Source organism: Phodopus roborovskii, unplaced genomic scaffold (assembly GCF_943737965.1).
Source record: "Phodopus roborovskii unplaced genomic scaffold, PHOROB, whole genome shotgun sequence".
In the NCBI taxonomy this organism is placed as follows: Eukaryota; Metazoa; Chordata; class Mammalia; order Rodentia; family Cricetidae; genus Phodopus; species Phodopus roborovskii.
In genome coordinates this window covers 23926306-23942604 of record NW_026126514.1, presented here as the reverse complement: position 1 = coordinate 23942604, position 16299 = coordinate 23926306, and the positions used below count along the sequence as shown (strand labels likewise).

At 44.8% G+C, this 16299-nt stretch overlaps 1 protein-coding gene across 1 annotated transcript in view; it reads right to left on the bottom strand.

Moving 5' to 3' along the window:
* Mthfd1 (methylenetetrahydrofolate dehydrogenase, cyclohydrolase and formyltetrahydrofolate synthetase 1) overlaps positions 1–16299 on the bottom strand; it is a 60979-nt gene that overhangs the window by 37029 nt on the left and 7651 nt on the right. The window contains exons 2-6 of the mRNA XM_051196019.1: positions 10486–10570; positions 2791–2850; positions 2072–2125; positions 1784–1920; positions 1571–1671 (exon numbers count right to left, since the gene is read on the bottom strand). Coding sequence (XP_051051976.1) covers positions 1571–1671; positions 1784–1920; positions 2072–2125; positions 2791–2850; positions 10486–10570 — 437 coding nt within the window. The remainder of the gene's footprint in view (positions 1–1570; positions 1672–1783; positions 1921–2071; positions 2126–2790; positions 2851–10485; positions 10571–16299) is intronic.

The following is a 16299-nucleotide window of genomic DNA, read 5'->3' as shown; positions in this document are numbered from 1 at the left end:
AAACCCAAGAAGGCCTTGCACATGCTAGGCATGGGCTCTTCTACTCCCTGAGGCTTGTTTTTATTTTGAGATACTCTCAGTTGCCTGGTTTGGCCCTGAACATTCTCTCTACAGCTCAGATAGGCCTTGAACTCATGGTTCTGCCTTACGTATGTATCACCAGGCCCAGCCCGCTAATGTGCTTTTTAGCACTGATACCGGCTGTCCCACAGAGGTGACTGACAAATGCTCCACCTCACCCCTTGGCCTGAGAGATGCAGTCCATGACTATGGGAGCAGCAGGGGTATGTGTGTACCAGGAGGGGCCTGAAAATGAGCTGCCCACACAGAAGGGAGGAGAGAGTTCTGGACACTCTGCCTGGCCATTCTATCTCACCAAGGCTGAAAAGGTATGAACCCTTGCTTGAGGCAGCTTGAGATTTAAGACACACTTCTCACAAAATAGTCAATTTCAATACAAGACCAGTGCTTAGACAGTGTTAACGTCATGACTATCCATACTGTAACTGAAGCCCTCGAAGTCTGAAATGACTAACAAGAACACTGGTGGGTTGGAGGCATGGCGGAACAGCTGACTAGCATGGAGAGCCCTGGGTTTTATCCTCATCACTGCAAACCAGTCAATCACACCTTACTGTACCAGAGAGCATTCAGCAACGACCTGAAGCTACCTTAAGGCTACAGCGGCTTCACTTGGAAGCCACAGCTGCTGTGTGTAGCCCATGCGATTAATTTCTAGAAAGCTGTAATAAACACTGACTAAACATACTGAAGAATATAAATTGTAGGTCTGAACTGTCACAGTCAGGCCAAGGCTTGATCTTTGCTGGCCAACAGCAGACAACTTTCATTACTAACACTGGCCAAATGCTTCACTTGAAACTTCTAACCTACTTCTTTCTGACAGGACTCATTTCTCTGCAAAAAATAAACTCTGCTAAAAGTATTCATAAGACACGAAAACATGAAGGTATTCGCTATGTCGTAAAGTAATGTGGGGCGGCTGTTCACGAGATCCGCTCCAGCCATCTGTCTACTGCTGGAGCCACAGCGGGGAGGAACTTAGACTTCTGCACTCTCTGAAGTCTTTCTGCCATTTAGGATTCCCACCCCGCCTCACCCCCCACACTAAATCACTTGTTTCGAATGTATATAACCCTGCCTTCAAATCTTGCTTCTGTTATCTCTTGGACAAAGTTAGCTCTCTGGCCTTTGGTCTGTTTGCTCATTTTTTTTTTTTTTTTTTTTTGCTTTCAGTGCAGGAATGAACTCTTGGTTTTGAGATAAGTTCTCATGTATCCAGGGTGGTCTCTCAAACTTACAATCCTCCTTCCAAATACTGGGATTACAGGTCTTTTTGCAAGTATGGGGGACCTGAGCCTGTTTCCTCAGCTGTTAAACAACAGCATGCATACTCCACAGGGCTGGGGAGAAAACTGAGCATTTTTTTCAGCCTTTTTTTTTTTTTTGGTCAATCAAGTTCATTTCCCTCTATGTCCTCTGTATTGCCACGTATCTAGGAGCTCTTAGGAAACAATGCCCTCCTGTTGCTGGCTTTGCTCATTTTTACCTGTCTCTTTGATGAGTTCCAAGCATCCTTTGGGTGTGCACGGAATGAAGCAGTCGTGCAGATCACCTCTGGCAAGCTTCCCAGCGCTGATGCTAGTCAACCTAAAACCAAGTTGTCAAAATAAGGAAGAAGGCAGGCAAGAAGTCTCTGTTCTTTAGAAACAAATTTGGTGTCTCCAGAGGCACAGTAAATAAACCCACGGGTAGCACTTACCCATCCACATCCTTGTCGGGTGTGATGGCGTTGATGATGGCTTCAGTGTTAATGGGATTCTCTGAATCCAAAGGCAGCTGCACTATGAAGCCATGCACAGTGGAGTCCTCATTCAAGGAGATGACATGCTTTAACACCTAAAGCAAGTGTCACAGTTAACTTGTTTACTTCATAGATGCCAAAAGGGGGAAGTGTGGGCTGGGAAGTACCTGGAATATTTCAGCCTCTAAAATTCCACTAACGAAGCAGACGGGAAGGGCACCTCACCACACTCATTCATATACTCACCTCAGACTCAGTGGAGGTTCTCGGCAATTTGAAGTGAGTGGCTTTGATCCCAATCTGCAGGGAAAAAACCCACAGGAAACAGGTAAACAAGCTGGGCGATAGTGTCACACACCTTTAGTCCCAGTGCTTGGGAGGCAGAGGCAGGAGGATCTCTGTGAGTTTGAGGCCAGCCTAGTCTACAGAACTAGATCCAGGACAGGCTCCAAAGCTACAGAAAAACCCTGTCTCAAAAAAAAAAAAAAAAACCAAACCCAAAAAACAAATAAACAAACAAACAAACAAACAAAACAGATAAGAGAGGCAGAGATCTGTCCTGTTTCTTTGAAAGACTGTGACTAAGATAAAGGAGTGCCAGACATCATTTCACCCTGTGTGTGGAGAAGAATCAACCCATCCTACCATTCACTTGTCACCAATTGAACTCAACATCATTCTATATCCATTCATCTGGCTCTCTGGGAAGAAAACCAATGAGAAGCACTAAGGAAAACCAGCTGTGCCAGGTCACCCAATTCTGATCAGTTAAATTAGGGTCTGCTGATGGCAGGAACTTTTGTGGGGGTCACCAACAGAACGGACGTACGTGTGTGTGTGTGTGTGTGTGTGAGTGTGTGTGCGCGCGCACGCACATGCGCGTGTATGTATGTGTGTATGTGAGTGAGTGTGCGTGTGTGTCTGTGAGTGTGCATGAGTGTGAGTGTGTGTGTGTCTGGCTTTACCTCTTCAGCAGCTTTCAGCTTCACATTTATATAAAGATTGGAATCGTCTCTGTCGCCAACCTGGAATAATAAATACATGCAAATCAGACAGTTAGGAAAAGGCAAAGTGTACAGAGAAACTTTAGAAATTTTAGTGTTAAATAAATGAAGACAAAATGAACATTGCGATAACATGAAATGTTTGAGCAGTGGCACTCTCGGATGAAGAGAACTTTTATGGAAGACAAAGGAGGCTGGGGGCGAATACAAGTGGCTTCATTCCATACCCTCTGACTGGACTCATCAATTCCATGGACAATGCCAAAAGGAAAACCATGGTAAGTTGGAAGAAATGACATGGATCTGCAGTTTCAAGCTACTCAAGAGGCTGAAGCAAAAGAGATGTTTAAACCCATCAGACAATGGCCAGCCTGCGCGGAATAACGATTAACTCATCTTTAAAAGAAGGGGGTGGGGCTGAGAGAGGGCTCACAGGCTAAGAGCACTGGCTGCTCTTCCTGAGGTCCTGAGTTCAATTCCCAACTCACAACCATCTATAATGAGATTTGGTGCCCTCTTCTGGCATGTAGGCACACATGCAGGCAGAGTACTGTATACATTAAATAAATACATCTTTAAAAAAGAAAAGCTATTAAAAAAAAAAAGTATGCAGCCGCACCATGCCCCATGCCTGCACTGTAAACAGGGCAGGAGTGTTATTAATTAACAGGCTACTAGAAATGCAGGATTAGTTAGAACAGGACAGGTAATTGAAACTGAGAAATAATCATCAGTCTAGAAAGACACCAGAGAGGCAGAAGTTCCCAAAGGCGCCGTCTACCCACCGTCTACCCTTGGGGCAGTGGGAAATGCTCACATCCAGCCACACTGCAGTGAGAACAGTTACAACCCTCAGCTAGCTCATACAGAACAGGACCGGGAGAGGGCAAACCGGTACCCACCTCACAGCAGTCAGTGTGGGAGCCGATGTACCCTTTGAACCCAGACCCCACTATGCTATCTGTTTTTCATCCTGACCATGCTTGCTTGCAGTCCTTCACTGCAATCAGTTGTCTGTAAAGCTCCGTTTCACAAATTATGTTCCCGTGTTTTGGTGGTCAAGGCCTCTTTGCAGTAAGTTTCACCTCTCCCCACACTTTAGAGGGCAAAGTAGTGGTTAAGTGAAGTCCTCAGCACAGGCCCCAGGCTGATGGAGCCTGGCCTTCATAACAGCATTTCCAGAACTTTCCATATGGATAGTCTGATGCTGCCTAGGAATCTCAAGAATATGACCAGATTCCCAGCTCTGGTTGTCCCTTATCTGGTTCTCAGCTTTGCTGACTAATCTGAACTATTCTATAGGGAAACTTGAATTTTAGAGGTTTAGCTTTGTTTTTCAGTCCTGCCTCTGGCATCCTAAGATGTTAGACAAGCATTGAGCCTGCGGTACATCCCCAAGCTCTATGCCTCTCACAGAGGAACTGGTTATATAACCAATGATAGACTAGATGCAGGAATGTTTAAAGAACATTACATTCTTGACTGGCGGGTGGGTGGGTGACTGGCTCTGAAGAACACATCTTAATCCCAATGTGATTTATCAAGAATGTTACTTTAAGCATTTTATCCTGAGTGCTCACCCCTTCCTGCAAAGGGGTTGTGCATTGTACCATCAGAAAAACCCAACATGACAAAAGTAAGCCAGATGTGGTGGCATCCTAGCACTAAAAGGCTGAGGCAAGAGGGAGATTGGTGAGTTTGAGATCGAGCTGGGTCTCATGTAACTTAAACTGGCCTAGAATCTTTTATGTAGCCAAGACTGGCTCTGATCCTCCTGCCTCTGCCTCCCACAAACTGGGATTACAAACCCTGGTTCAGCTCCTTTGCAAATGGTTTTTATAATGGTCAGAAAGCATGTATGTTAGGGTTTGTTTCTTCTTTTTTCTTTCCCCAAGATGTTTGGGGGCATCAATAGCTATTAGGACAGCTTTTTCCGTGTAGGGGTAATATAACAATTAGTACAGTCACAGAACCTTTGAACCACAATAAACACCTATCTATGTTATCTATGTAATACTGCCATCTCATCAGTAAAGAAGGAGCAGAGAGAGTCAAGTAGGTTATGATGGGATTTGTATTTTATGAGGCTCAGAGATTAAGAACACTTGCACATTCAGAGGACCTGGGTTTGACTCCTACACAAACAGCAGCTCACAACCACCTGTAAACTCTAGTTCCAGGGTATTCAGTGGTCTCTTCTGGCCTACACAGGTATCAGGTATGCACGTGGTGCAAAGCCATACACACACACACACACACACACACACACACACACACACACACACACACACACAGATGAAGGCGCTAGAAACTAGAAACAGGAAATCAGTGAACAGTCATAAGGGTGACCCAGAGTGGGAGGGACAGGGATCTAAAGCAGGGAGACTCCAAGATCCAAAAGGCAGACTCCACAGGACAATAGCCCTATGGGAATAAGATTTTGTTTTGAAGACAGGATCTCTCATAGCAACAGGTTGGCCTTGAACTCCTAGTCCTCTGGCAGGGCTGGGATTATCGGTGTTAAACATTTATCGATGTTAAAACCAGAGAGGCAATGGCAACATTTCATGTAGCCAAAGAGCAAGGTATTGTTTCATTGCTAAAAGACATATGCAGCAGATACTTATAAACTCAACAATTCTGAGGTCACTTTTAAACATTATTGCTAAGAAAAGGTTTGGCTAGAAGAAGAGATTAAGCTGGTACCATGGCTCACAGCCATAATCCCAGCACTGGGGAGGTAGAAACAGAAGGATTGGAAGTTCAAGTCTATCCAGTCTGAGACACCTAAGATCCTTTCAAAACAAAACATACACTAAAGGAGAGAGGGAAGGAAGGAGGAAGGGAAGAAGGAAGGAAGGAAAAAGGAAGAAATCACAACTTATAGAGATAGATCAATTGTTTTCTTTGCAATTCTACAATCAAGCACACTTGACTTCATAAAGCAGAGGCTGGTTTTGTAGACCACATAGGTTAAGGAAAGCAGGAAAAAAGGAGAAAGTGCACGTAACACTTCAAAGTCACTTTCTCTGGAAGGCGAGAGGCAGGGAGTCAGAACCAGAAGATTGGGCAGTCAGGTTCCAACTGAGACTGGACAGCCTGGGCAATTTGGCAGTTTTCTCTTGGGTCAGACAAACAGCTCAGCGGCATTGAACATTTGCATGACCGACTCCATTTTGACCTGTCATTGAACTGCTGGACCCAGAATGAAGTAGCTTAGTCCAATGATTTACAGAACTGAATTCTTTTCTTTCACCCCCACCCACCCCAAACTCCCTTCTGCAGTGCTGAAGATAAACCCAGGCCCTGGCACATGTTGGGTGCTGCAGCACTGAGCAATACACCTCCAACCCACAGTCACAATTCTTGCCTCTGACATTTATTTCTTCCCACAACAAACAATTAAGAACAAGCTGAGAAGTAACCAGTCCCCGAATGTACCAGGTATACACCCACCACAGGAATCTTGGTTCTCAGTTATTTGGGGAAGGGAAAAGAAGAGGAAAAGCCTCCACAGCCTGGAGCGCACCAGGCAGAGCCACAGCCCTTCTGTACATGCATTTCTGTTGTGCTCAGGCTGTATAGACAAACAGCAGCGTGGGTCGGGGGAGGCGGTATTTACCACTCATTCTGAAAGTTTTGATAAATAAGGGGCAGAGGCTGAGCAAAGAATTAAATAGCATGTGTGCACACACGCAGAGGACGTAGGGCATGGATGATAGTGATTCTGAAGGAGGTTTCAAAGGAAAGCTGTTTCTTCCTTCCAAATCAATCCTTCAGACCTCCATCTGTACATGTGCCCAAGCAAATGGTTGCCTCCCTGGGGAACGACTCCTGAGATCATCGAGAAAACTGGACGGAGAGAAACCGTTTGGCAATATTCTTTCATGAGGTCGTTTAAGGAAAGAAAAGGATGGAAAAGCTGAGCACATGACTACAATTCCAGCACTTGAGAGGTGGAGCCACAAGGGCTACCCTGAGTTGAGGGCCAGCCTATACTACTACATGTCAGACCAGGCTAGCTAGAGGTACAGAGTAAGACCCGGTCTGAAAATATGAATGAATGAATACAAGCAAGCAAGAAAGAGATTACACTGAACTACATAGTGTGTACATTAATATACAGATGTGACGATACATGCTTGTAATAACAGCACTTGGGAGGCAGAAGCAGGACAACCAATGTAACTTAAGTTGTTCCTGGTCTACACAGTGAGACCTGACTAAAAGTGTGTGTGGAGTGGGGCACTGTTAAAAGGAATAAAAATGATAATCTTTCTTTAAAATGAGGGTTCCTTTAAGAAGAATGCAACTGTCTTCATAAAATTCTCTGCCAAACATTAGGCAGAGAGAGCCCAAACTAGAGGTCTCCATCAGGTCCCTCCCCTTGGAGCTCAGTGAACCCCATGGAAGAGGTGGAGAAAACTGTAGGAGCCAGTTGACACCAGGAGAACATGACCCACAGAATTAACTAAGCAGGACTCATAGGGGCTCACAGAGACCCAAGTGGCAATCATGGAGCCTGCATGGGTCTGTGCTAGGTCCTTTACATATAAATTATGGTTGTGTAGCTTGGTGTTCCTGTGGGATTCCTAATAGCAGGAGTTGGGGCTGTCTCTGATTCTTTCCCTACTTGTGAGGCCCTTTTCCTCTTGCTGGGGTTGCCTCACCCAGCCTCGATGTGAGAGTTTGTGCTGGTCTTATTGTATCTTGTTATGCTGTCTGTGTGTATGGTTGATATTCCTGGGAGGCCTGCTCTTTTCTGAAGGAAAATGGAGAAGTGGATGGGGGTGGGAAGGGGCTGGGAGGAGTAGAGGGAGAGAAAACTGAGGTAGGGGTATATTGTATGAGAGAATAAAACAAAAACCCTCATCAATCTAAATAACAAATGGAGAGCGATTCTCCAAAGAGAAATGAATACTTCAGTGGAAATACACCTGCCACAGTAAGTAAATTCAGGGAGGCAAAAGAAGACAGGGCTGTTAAATGTAAAACCAGAGTCCCTTAGGTTGTTCTGAAACAACTGCCCTTGGCTACGAGGATCCATACGTACATAACAAGGTTGGCAGCTGTGTCTGGTGTTGTATACCTGTAACTGTAGCACTCTGGAGGCTGAGACAGGAGTTCTAGGTAAACGTGGGCAATATAAGTAGTACCTGGATGGCGATGTCAGACCACAGTTAGACTGGCAGTTAGTTGCTAGAGGCATAGCCTTGCATTGCAGAAAGAGATGTTTTCTACATAAGGTTGTGGTTTTGTGTATGGGTGGAGACTTTGATGGCAGTCGCATGTGACAACTGTCCCTTTGTGACCCTCTTTGTCAAAAGCAAATTCCTTTTAAATTCTAACTACCTTTACATAATATGAAGCCACTTGCCTTGTGTGTGTGTTGATTTTTGTATTGATAGTACAAAAGTAACAGTGGGTAAGTCTGCTGGTGGCAGCACAAATCAAGCCAAGGACAACAACCCCACTACTTTTCCATGTCTCCTACCCTGCCATGGTCCCTTGGGGGGGGGGAATGGCAGTTTCACTGAGGGATGCTCTTGACAAGCAATACCAACTATTGATGTTATTAAACCTGGGTGCCTTTTCAGAGTTCTATGTAAAGAATCAGGAAGTCCCCAAAACACTCCTGCTGTCTGTGAAGGAAACTCAGTGACTATTAATAGGCAAAGCACTTGGGCTATTTTGCCTTGCGAGATGAACCAGATGCATTTCCCCAACTTTTCTTGAAAGAACTGACAAACAATGATTACTCAGGCTTGAGTAGTTTGCAAATACTTTCTAAAAATGAACAAGTGAGATGGGCATGGTGCGCTACATGTTTGCAATCTCAGCACTAAAGAGGATGAGGCAAGAGGATGACTACCAAGTCCAAGGCCAGCACCGCCCCCAAGTCCAAGGCCAGCACGGCCACATGGTCCAGGCAAGTTAGAGTGCTAAATCCTCTCTCAAAAACAAATGAAAAATTCTACAAACAAAACTAAACCTTTGACTCTTGGCGTGCTGGCTAGTTTTATGTCACCTTGACACAAGCTAAAGTCATCTGGGAAGAATTAACTTCAATTAAGAAAATGGCCCCCCTAGGCTGCTCGGTGGGTAAGCCTGTGGCACATTTTCTGAATTAGTGATGGAGGTGGGAGGGCCCAGCTCATGGTGGCTGGTGTAACCCTATGGGTAGGTAGGTGGTTGGGGGTGTATAAGGAAGAAGGTTGAGTAAGCCTTGGGGAGCAAACCCACAAGCAGCGCTCCTCATGACCCCAAGTCCTTCCTTTGATGCTGGGTGGTGATGAAGAACTGTAATCTGAAATAAACCCTTTCCTTCCCAGGTTGCTTTTGGTTATGATGTTCCTTCTATCACAGCATCAGAAACCCTAAGACAAATGGTGTGAGGAGGATTTGAATGTCAGCCTGGAGTACAAAGCAGGCCCTATTTATGTTTATATATCAAGTTTCCTATTGGCCATTTCAAAATAATTATATTTAACACTTGATGGGGGGGGGACTGGTTCAATGGTTAAGAGCATTTGCTGCTCTTTTTTTTTTTTTTTTTTTAAATTTATCTTATGTGTATTGGTGTTTTGCCTGCATGTATGTCTATGTAAAGGTCTTGGAGTTATATAGGCAGTTGTGAGCTGCCATGTGAGTGCTGGGAATTGAACCCAGGCCCTCTGGAAGATCAATCAGTGCTCTTAACCACTGAGCCACCTCTCCAGTCCCACTCGCTGCTCTTACAGAGGAACAGAACATGGCTCTCAGCACCCATGTTGGGACTTCACAACCATCACTAAGTCCCAATCCAGGGAACCTGACACTTCCTCCTGGACTACAGAGGCACTCACATTCACATACACACATACCTATACAAAGATACATACTTACACAGGTAATTAAAAACAAAATATCCTTTAGGGCCGGGCATTTTGGGGCATACCTCTAATCCCAGTATGCAAGAAGTGAGGCAGCCTGGTCACATAGGGAATTTCAGGGCAGCAGGACTACACAGTGAGACCCAGTATAAAAAAATATTAACAAGAGCCGGGCAGTGATGATGCACACCTTTAATCCCAGCACTCAGGAGTCAGAGCGAGTGCCAGGATAGGCTCCAAAGCTACACAGAGAAACCCTGTCTAGAAAAACCAAGACAAACAAACAAACCAAAACAAACAAACAAACAAACAAAAAACCAAAACACTTAACAAAAGAATTAATGCACTTAACACACACCAAAAAAAAAAAAACACACACACACAAAAACCCAGAATTTCATTTCCAATACAATAACTATTAGCAGCCAAGTTCCATGAAATCCTTAAATTTTAAGAGTAGAGGAACCCTAAGAGGCAGGACAAATATTGCAGCTCAGTGGGTAAGAGCGCTTGCCTAACATGCAGAAGGATTAGGAGTTCAAGGTCATCTTGGCTTACATTGCCTATAAAACAATTCTGATGCCAATTCTGAGGCCCTGCTTCAAAACAAAGCAGACGTTAGTCTTTCTGCCTACAGAAAGGACAACCACACCGGCACAGAGCAGGATACACCAGCACCCGGAAGCTGGGTTGCAGACGGGAGCCCGCAATGAGAAGCCATGGTGCACCTGAGGTTGACAACAGAGGAGAAAGACAGAGGCTGGGTAACAGGGTGTCACATTACCTGCAGGATGGCCAGGCCAGGTGTGAAGCCAGGGACTTGCTCCTTCATCTGAGTAACCTGACTCTTCAGTCGGTCCCTTATTTGCCTAGAGGGAAAGAAAAGGTGTCAGCCGCCACCTCCTTCATGGGCAAGCACAAGTGAGACAGACCACTGGATGCAACTCTGAAACTGAAGTCACCTTCACGGATGGCTGTTATCTGGCATGCTATATCTCATGGCCTCCCCTCCAGTTTCCCAGGCCTCAGTCTAATTGGATTGTTCTCTAACCTCTACTGACAGAGATCAAACCAAGAGGTAAGAAGGGAAGAGTTGATTTACAGTAGTTGGGGACTGGAGAGGTAGCTCAGAGGTTAGACCCAAACTGAGGATTCCGAGGACCCACGTCAGGCAGCTCACAACTGTCTGTAACCCCAGCTTGGGGGGGGGGCGGAGGGAGATTGGATTTGTTCCTGCCACACACTCTCGTGTGTACACACAATTAAGCAACAACAACAAGAAAACTGTTAAAGTCTTAGTTAGGGAGGAAGTACAGTGCAGTGGTAGACCACACAGCTGCCACACACAAGGCCCTGGGTTCCACCCTGCAAAACAAATGAATCCATGGATGTGTTGGCATCCATGATCCCACAGTGAACAAGTGAAAACTTGAGCCCTTCTGGCAGGCTCTGCTGTTCGGCATTTCCACTCTCCATATGCTATTCTTTTTGTTTGTTTTTCGAGATAGGGTTTCTCAGTGTGGCCTTGGGTACTTAAGTCTATCTAATGGCTGGGCATGGTGGTCCATACCTTTAATCTCAGCGCTCGGAAGGCAGAGGCAGACAGATCTCTGTGAGTTTGAGGCCAGCTTGGTCTATAGAGTGAGTTCCAGGAAAGCCAGGACTGTTACACAGAGAAACCCTGCCTCCAAAAATAAAACAAAACAAAAAGCAAAAACCAAAAACAAAATAAAGAGATAAATAAATAAAACCTGGGTGCAGGGGACTCCTGCAATCCCAGTATTCAAAAACAAGACTAAAGTGAATTACTTGAGCTACACAGATGTATCAGGGAAACCATACACAGCAAAGATTGTCTGGAGGGGGGATCACTAAGTTTTACTCAAAATTTCCAAATTTTATTTCTAGTTAGTGACCTTATTATTTTTTTCAAAGCATTGCAAACATAAGAATATAGTTAAAAAAAAGAAGAAGAATAGACCATAGTTTTTTTCGGTTTGTTTGGATTTTTGTTGCTGTTGTTCTGTTTCTGCTTTTGTTTTTCCAAGACAGGGTTTGTCTGTGTAACAGCATGGCTGTCCTAGAACTCACTGTTTTGGTTCTTTAAAACCAGATTTGACCGGCATCATGGACGGACACGACTCTTCTGTGAAACAAGAACCGGCTATCTTGCAGATGCCGAGTTTCCGCTTCTTGGCAGTCCCAGCCTTTGCTGCCCCTTGTCAGGGACAGGGTATGGTGTAGTATGGTGTCTGGCAGCTGAGGAGGAGCTCTGAGCTCCGTACCAAGTTTCCAGGCTTGACTCTTCTTCCAGTCCCCCTCCCTCTAACCTCTGTCAGTACAAAGCACTTTAGGGCAGAGGACACACACCGGAGGAACATAAAGTACCTCCTGATCAGTGTTCTATTGTGCAAGCTGGACACGGTGCACATGCCTTTAATCCCAGCAGCTGGGAGGTAGAAGCAGAGGATCAGACGTTTGAGGTTATCCTCAGCTACATGATGGACTACATGAGAATGTGTCTCAAAAATGAAAAATGGGGTAGGAAGACAGAGGGGCATGTGGTAGGCAAAAGTTTCCTATCTTATCCCAATCCAAGCAGAATCTATGCTGTACAATTACTACCAAAACATAAAAAATGGCTCAGAGAGAGATTACCTCCTTGTCAAGTAGGAAGGCAGGAGAGGCTCTTTCTGCCATTCATAAATGAAACACCAGCTCACAATAGGTCAGTTTTATTCTGTTTTATTCTGATGTGTCAGGAGGGCATCCCAGAGTTCTCAACACAGGTCACATGGTCAGTCGCCCACTGGCAGAAGTTTGCTCTGGTTGTTGAATTGGAAATGGACCAGGGTTCTCTCTCTCTCTCTCTCTCTCTCTCTCTCTCTCTCTCTCTCTCTCTCTCTCTCTCTCTCTCTCTCTCTCTCTCTCTGTGTGTGTGTGTATGTGTGTGTGTGTGTGTTTTATAATCAGAGGTACTAGAAAGAAACCACCGCCACTGCAGAAATCCAGACAAGATTGGATCACATCTCTGTTGACAGGCTAATTAAAAAAAAAAAAAGAGATAGGATTCTAGATACATCTGCACGAAGCACATAGAAAACGTCATAGCTATATACAGACCCTGGTAATGGAAAAACACCTAAGAGTATTTTAAACGCAGGGCCGATTTCATACGGACGGGCACAGTCATCTATTTACCAATCTTCTAAAGTAAGTGGGTGTGTGAGACCTAAAGTTGGAAGTCTAGGGAGAAATACCAACAAACCTACTCAGCAGGTGGCAAAAGCTATGGGAACGTGGTGCCATGGGTGGTGAACTGAAAACACTGGCTTTGCTCAGTAGGATAAGGCCACGAACAGAATGTTCCAGAGTTCTATGCTACCATTTAAAATAACCCAAGCTTGATGTTTCCTTTTTAAGGGGGAAGAAGACCTTAGCTGGAAACTAGTTACCCTGACTCCCCAAACTTTTCCTAACAGGCAGCTCTCTCTTTCATGAACGTATGTTCCATTAATGTGAGTCTGATTTCATGTTATGTGAGTAATTGCATGTATATACAGGACATGCACATGTGTGGACATTGGAGGACAACCTTGGATGTCGTTTTAAGCCCCTTACTGGCTTGGGACTCATTCAAGATGGCTAGCCAATGAAGCACAGGAATCTAGGCCTTTATCAAAAAATTGTTTAGCCAGGCATGGTGGCAGACACCCTCAATCCCAGTACTTGGGAGGCAGAAGCAGGCAAATCTCTGATTTCAAGACCAACCTGGAATGAATACATGAGGTCCAGGCTAGCCAGAGTTACATGCTTAAAGACAAAAAAATAAAATTACTGTGGGTGTATGCCATAGTGTGTACGTGGTCAGAGGACAACTTAAGCGAGTCCTCACACTGTGTAAGTCTTGAACTGCAGTCATCAGGCGTGGTGGCAGGTACTTTTACTCACTGAGCCACCTTACTGCCCCCCTTTCTTTCTCTTAGTAAGCCATGTCTATTTCCATTGCTTTGAAGAAGAAAAAGTACTCTTTTTGCTTTCTGGGTTGGCTTCTAAGAACCCTAAAATGAAAAGGAGGAAAGCTAAGAGTCTGCTTCAGCCGGAACAATCGATGTTGAGGAGCTACAAAAAGGAATCATAGAGACAAAACACAAGCACAGCCTCTCCTGTCGTTATGAAGTTGGTCTCAAAGCCACAGGAAATTAAACGGTAGCAAGTCCTTCAATGTTTATAGCCCATAATTTCCAGAAACTTCAAGTGCTATAACAAAGCAACTTCCTAATCGTTACAATCTTTTCAAGTCATCCTCTTCAAGAGCCTCCCAAGGCTCCCCATTGCCCCTGGGCTAAACCTTCCATGTAAGGACACCAGAGCCAAGCGAGCCCAAAAGGAGCAACGGAAATCTCTGGTCCCCAAATAGAACTACGCATGCCAGATTCATGGCATTCTCCATCAACCACCTACAATCTAAGGGAAGACACCTGGCAGTCTCGATGTAGGAGCAATCCATACTGAAGTGTGTACAGGAACCCAGAAGCCTCGGTGTACCACTCACATCCCTTTGGTTCTGACAAATGGACACCAGTAGAATTATCACTGCCAAGTGGCTATGACAAACTAGGTGAAAACACCCACAGTGCTGTTTTAAGATGATACTGCCATCTAGTGGGTAGAAGTCAGAAGCACAACAAATATATTGGGTTGAGAGGCTTCAAAAGTGTACTATTTAAAAAGTAGACTATGTGGATGTGGTAGCACACACCTTTAATCCCAGGACTCAGGAAGCACAGGCAAGTGCATCTCTATGAGTTCAAGGCCAGCCTGGTCTATACAGAATCCCAGGACAGCTGGAGCTACATAACAGAGAGACTCTGTATCAAACAAAACAAAACACAGTAGGCTATAAGGATGAAGAGAAGGGTCAGTGGGTTAAGTCACTGCTGACTAGCCTGATGACCTGAGTTTAATCGCTGGGATCCACATGGTAGAAGAGAAATGGCTCCCTACAAGTTGTCCTCTGACCTCAAGACACATACTGTGGCACAACACCAAGCCCCACCCTCCGGCCTCCACCAAATAAAGATAAATGTAATAGCTATTGCATGGGCTAGGAACCTAACCTGGGTACTGTGGAAGAGAAGCCAGGGTTCTTAGCCCACTGCCCCAATAAAAACATCTTGATAAACGAAACAAAATGTTTAAATGGCAAGTTACAAGCCAGCAGCGGTGGCTCACACCTATAAGCCTAACACTCAGAAAGCTGAGGCAGGAGGATTGCTATAAGGCCTATGTAAGCATGGGCTACAGAATGAGTCTAATCCTAGGTTGGTGAGATAGCCCAGTGGATAAAAGAGCTTGCTGCCAAGGCTGCCTGACAACCCAAGTTCAATCAGTGGGATCCACATGGTGGAAGCAGAGACCCAACCTCAAAACAAATAAATAAATAAATAAATAAATAAATAAATAAATAAATAAATAGGTAGGTTATAAACTCATTAGAGAAGGGCAACCAAGATAAACACCATCAGAACCCTGGTAAGATTCCTGAACGATGAAGTCCTCCCTGACTGCTACCCTATTCCGCGGAGGAGCAGATCAACACCTACTCAGATCTAACAAGCTCCTGCCACGAGGTATACAGACCATGGGCTAGGAATGTAGCTCAGTGGCCAGGCTGTTGGCTGCCACACACAGCCCTAGTTTCAATGCCCAGCACTACAAGAATACAGAACACAACGCTGTTAAACTCTCCATCATCTTTCAAAGAGTCAGACATCCAGATTTTTAAATATGATCTCAGACATAAGTGTGTAGAAATGTAATCCAATTTTTAAAAATAATTCTGCAAGTCAAACAAAACACTTATTAAGCCACTGTTTTAAGACAGAGTCAGGGGAAAAGATGGGATGGCTCTGAGTACGAAGAACTAAGAAGCTGTGACAACTTTGTGCCAACAAGGAAAAGTCACGCCAATGGGTCTTCCAGCACAGGTCTCACGCCAGATTTAGTCTCACTATCTACCATTACCTAACTATAGATCTATCTGGCTGTCAGAGCTTCTTGTGGCAACAAGGAATAGCTACAAGTCACCTGTAAACCCGGACATAATCACCAATGGGGGGGGGCATGGAAGTCCAAAACATCTGATCACCAGTGGGGGACACAAGTCTAAAACATATCTTCTTGAAGAGAAAAAAAAGAGGACAGGAACACACCAAAAAAGCCTCACAAAGACCCATGTTTCTGCTTTAGAGAAGATGAAAACCTCAGGGAAAAGGGCTGAGGGCAGAGAGATGGCTCAGCACCTGATTGGTCCCTAGTACCCATACCTGACGGCACACAGGCAGACACACACAATTAAACACAAAAATGAATCTTAAAAACAAAATAAACACCTTCAAAAAAAAAAAAAAAAAAAAGGTATTTGTTTTTTTCTTTTAAGACAGGGTTTCTCTGTGTAGTCCTGGCTGTCCTGGAACTAGCTCTGTATACCAGGCTGGCCTCACACTCACTGAGATCACCTGCCTCTGTCTCCCGAGTGGGGGGATTGAGGGTGGGCACCACCAGGACCTAACTTGCATTTGGGTCTTTAAAAAAA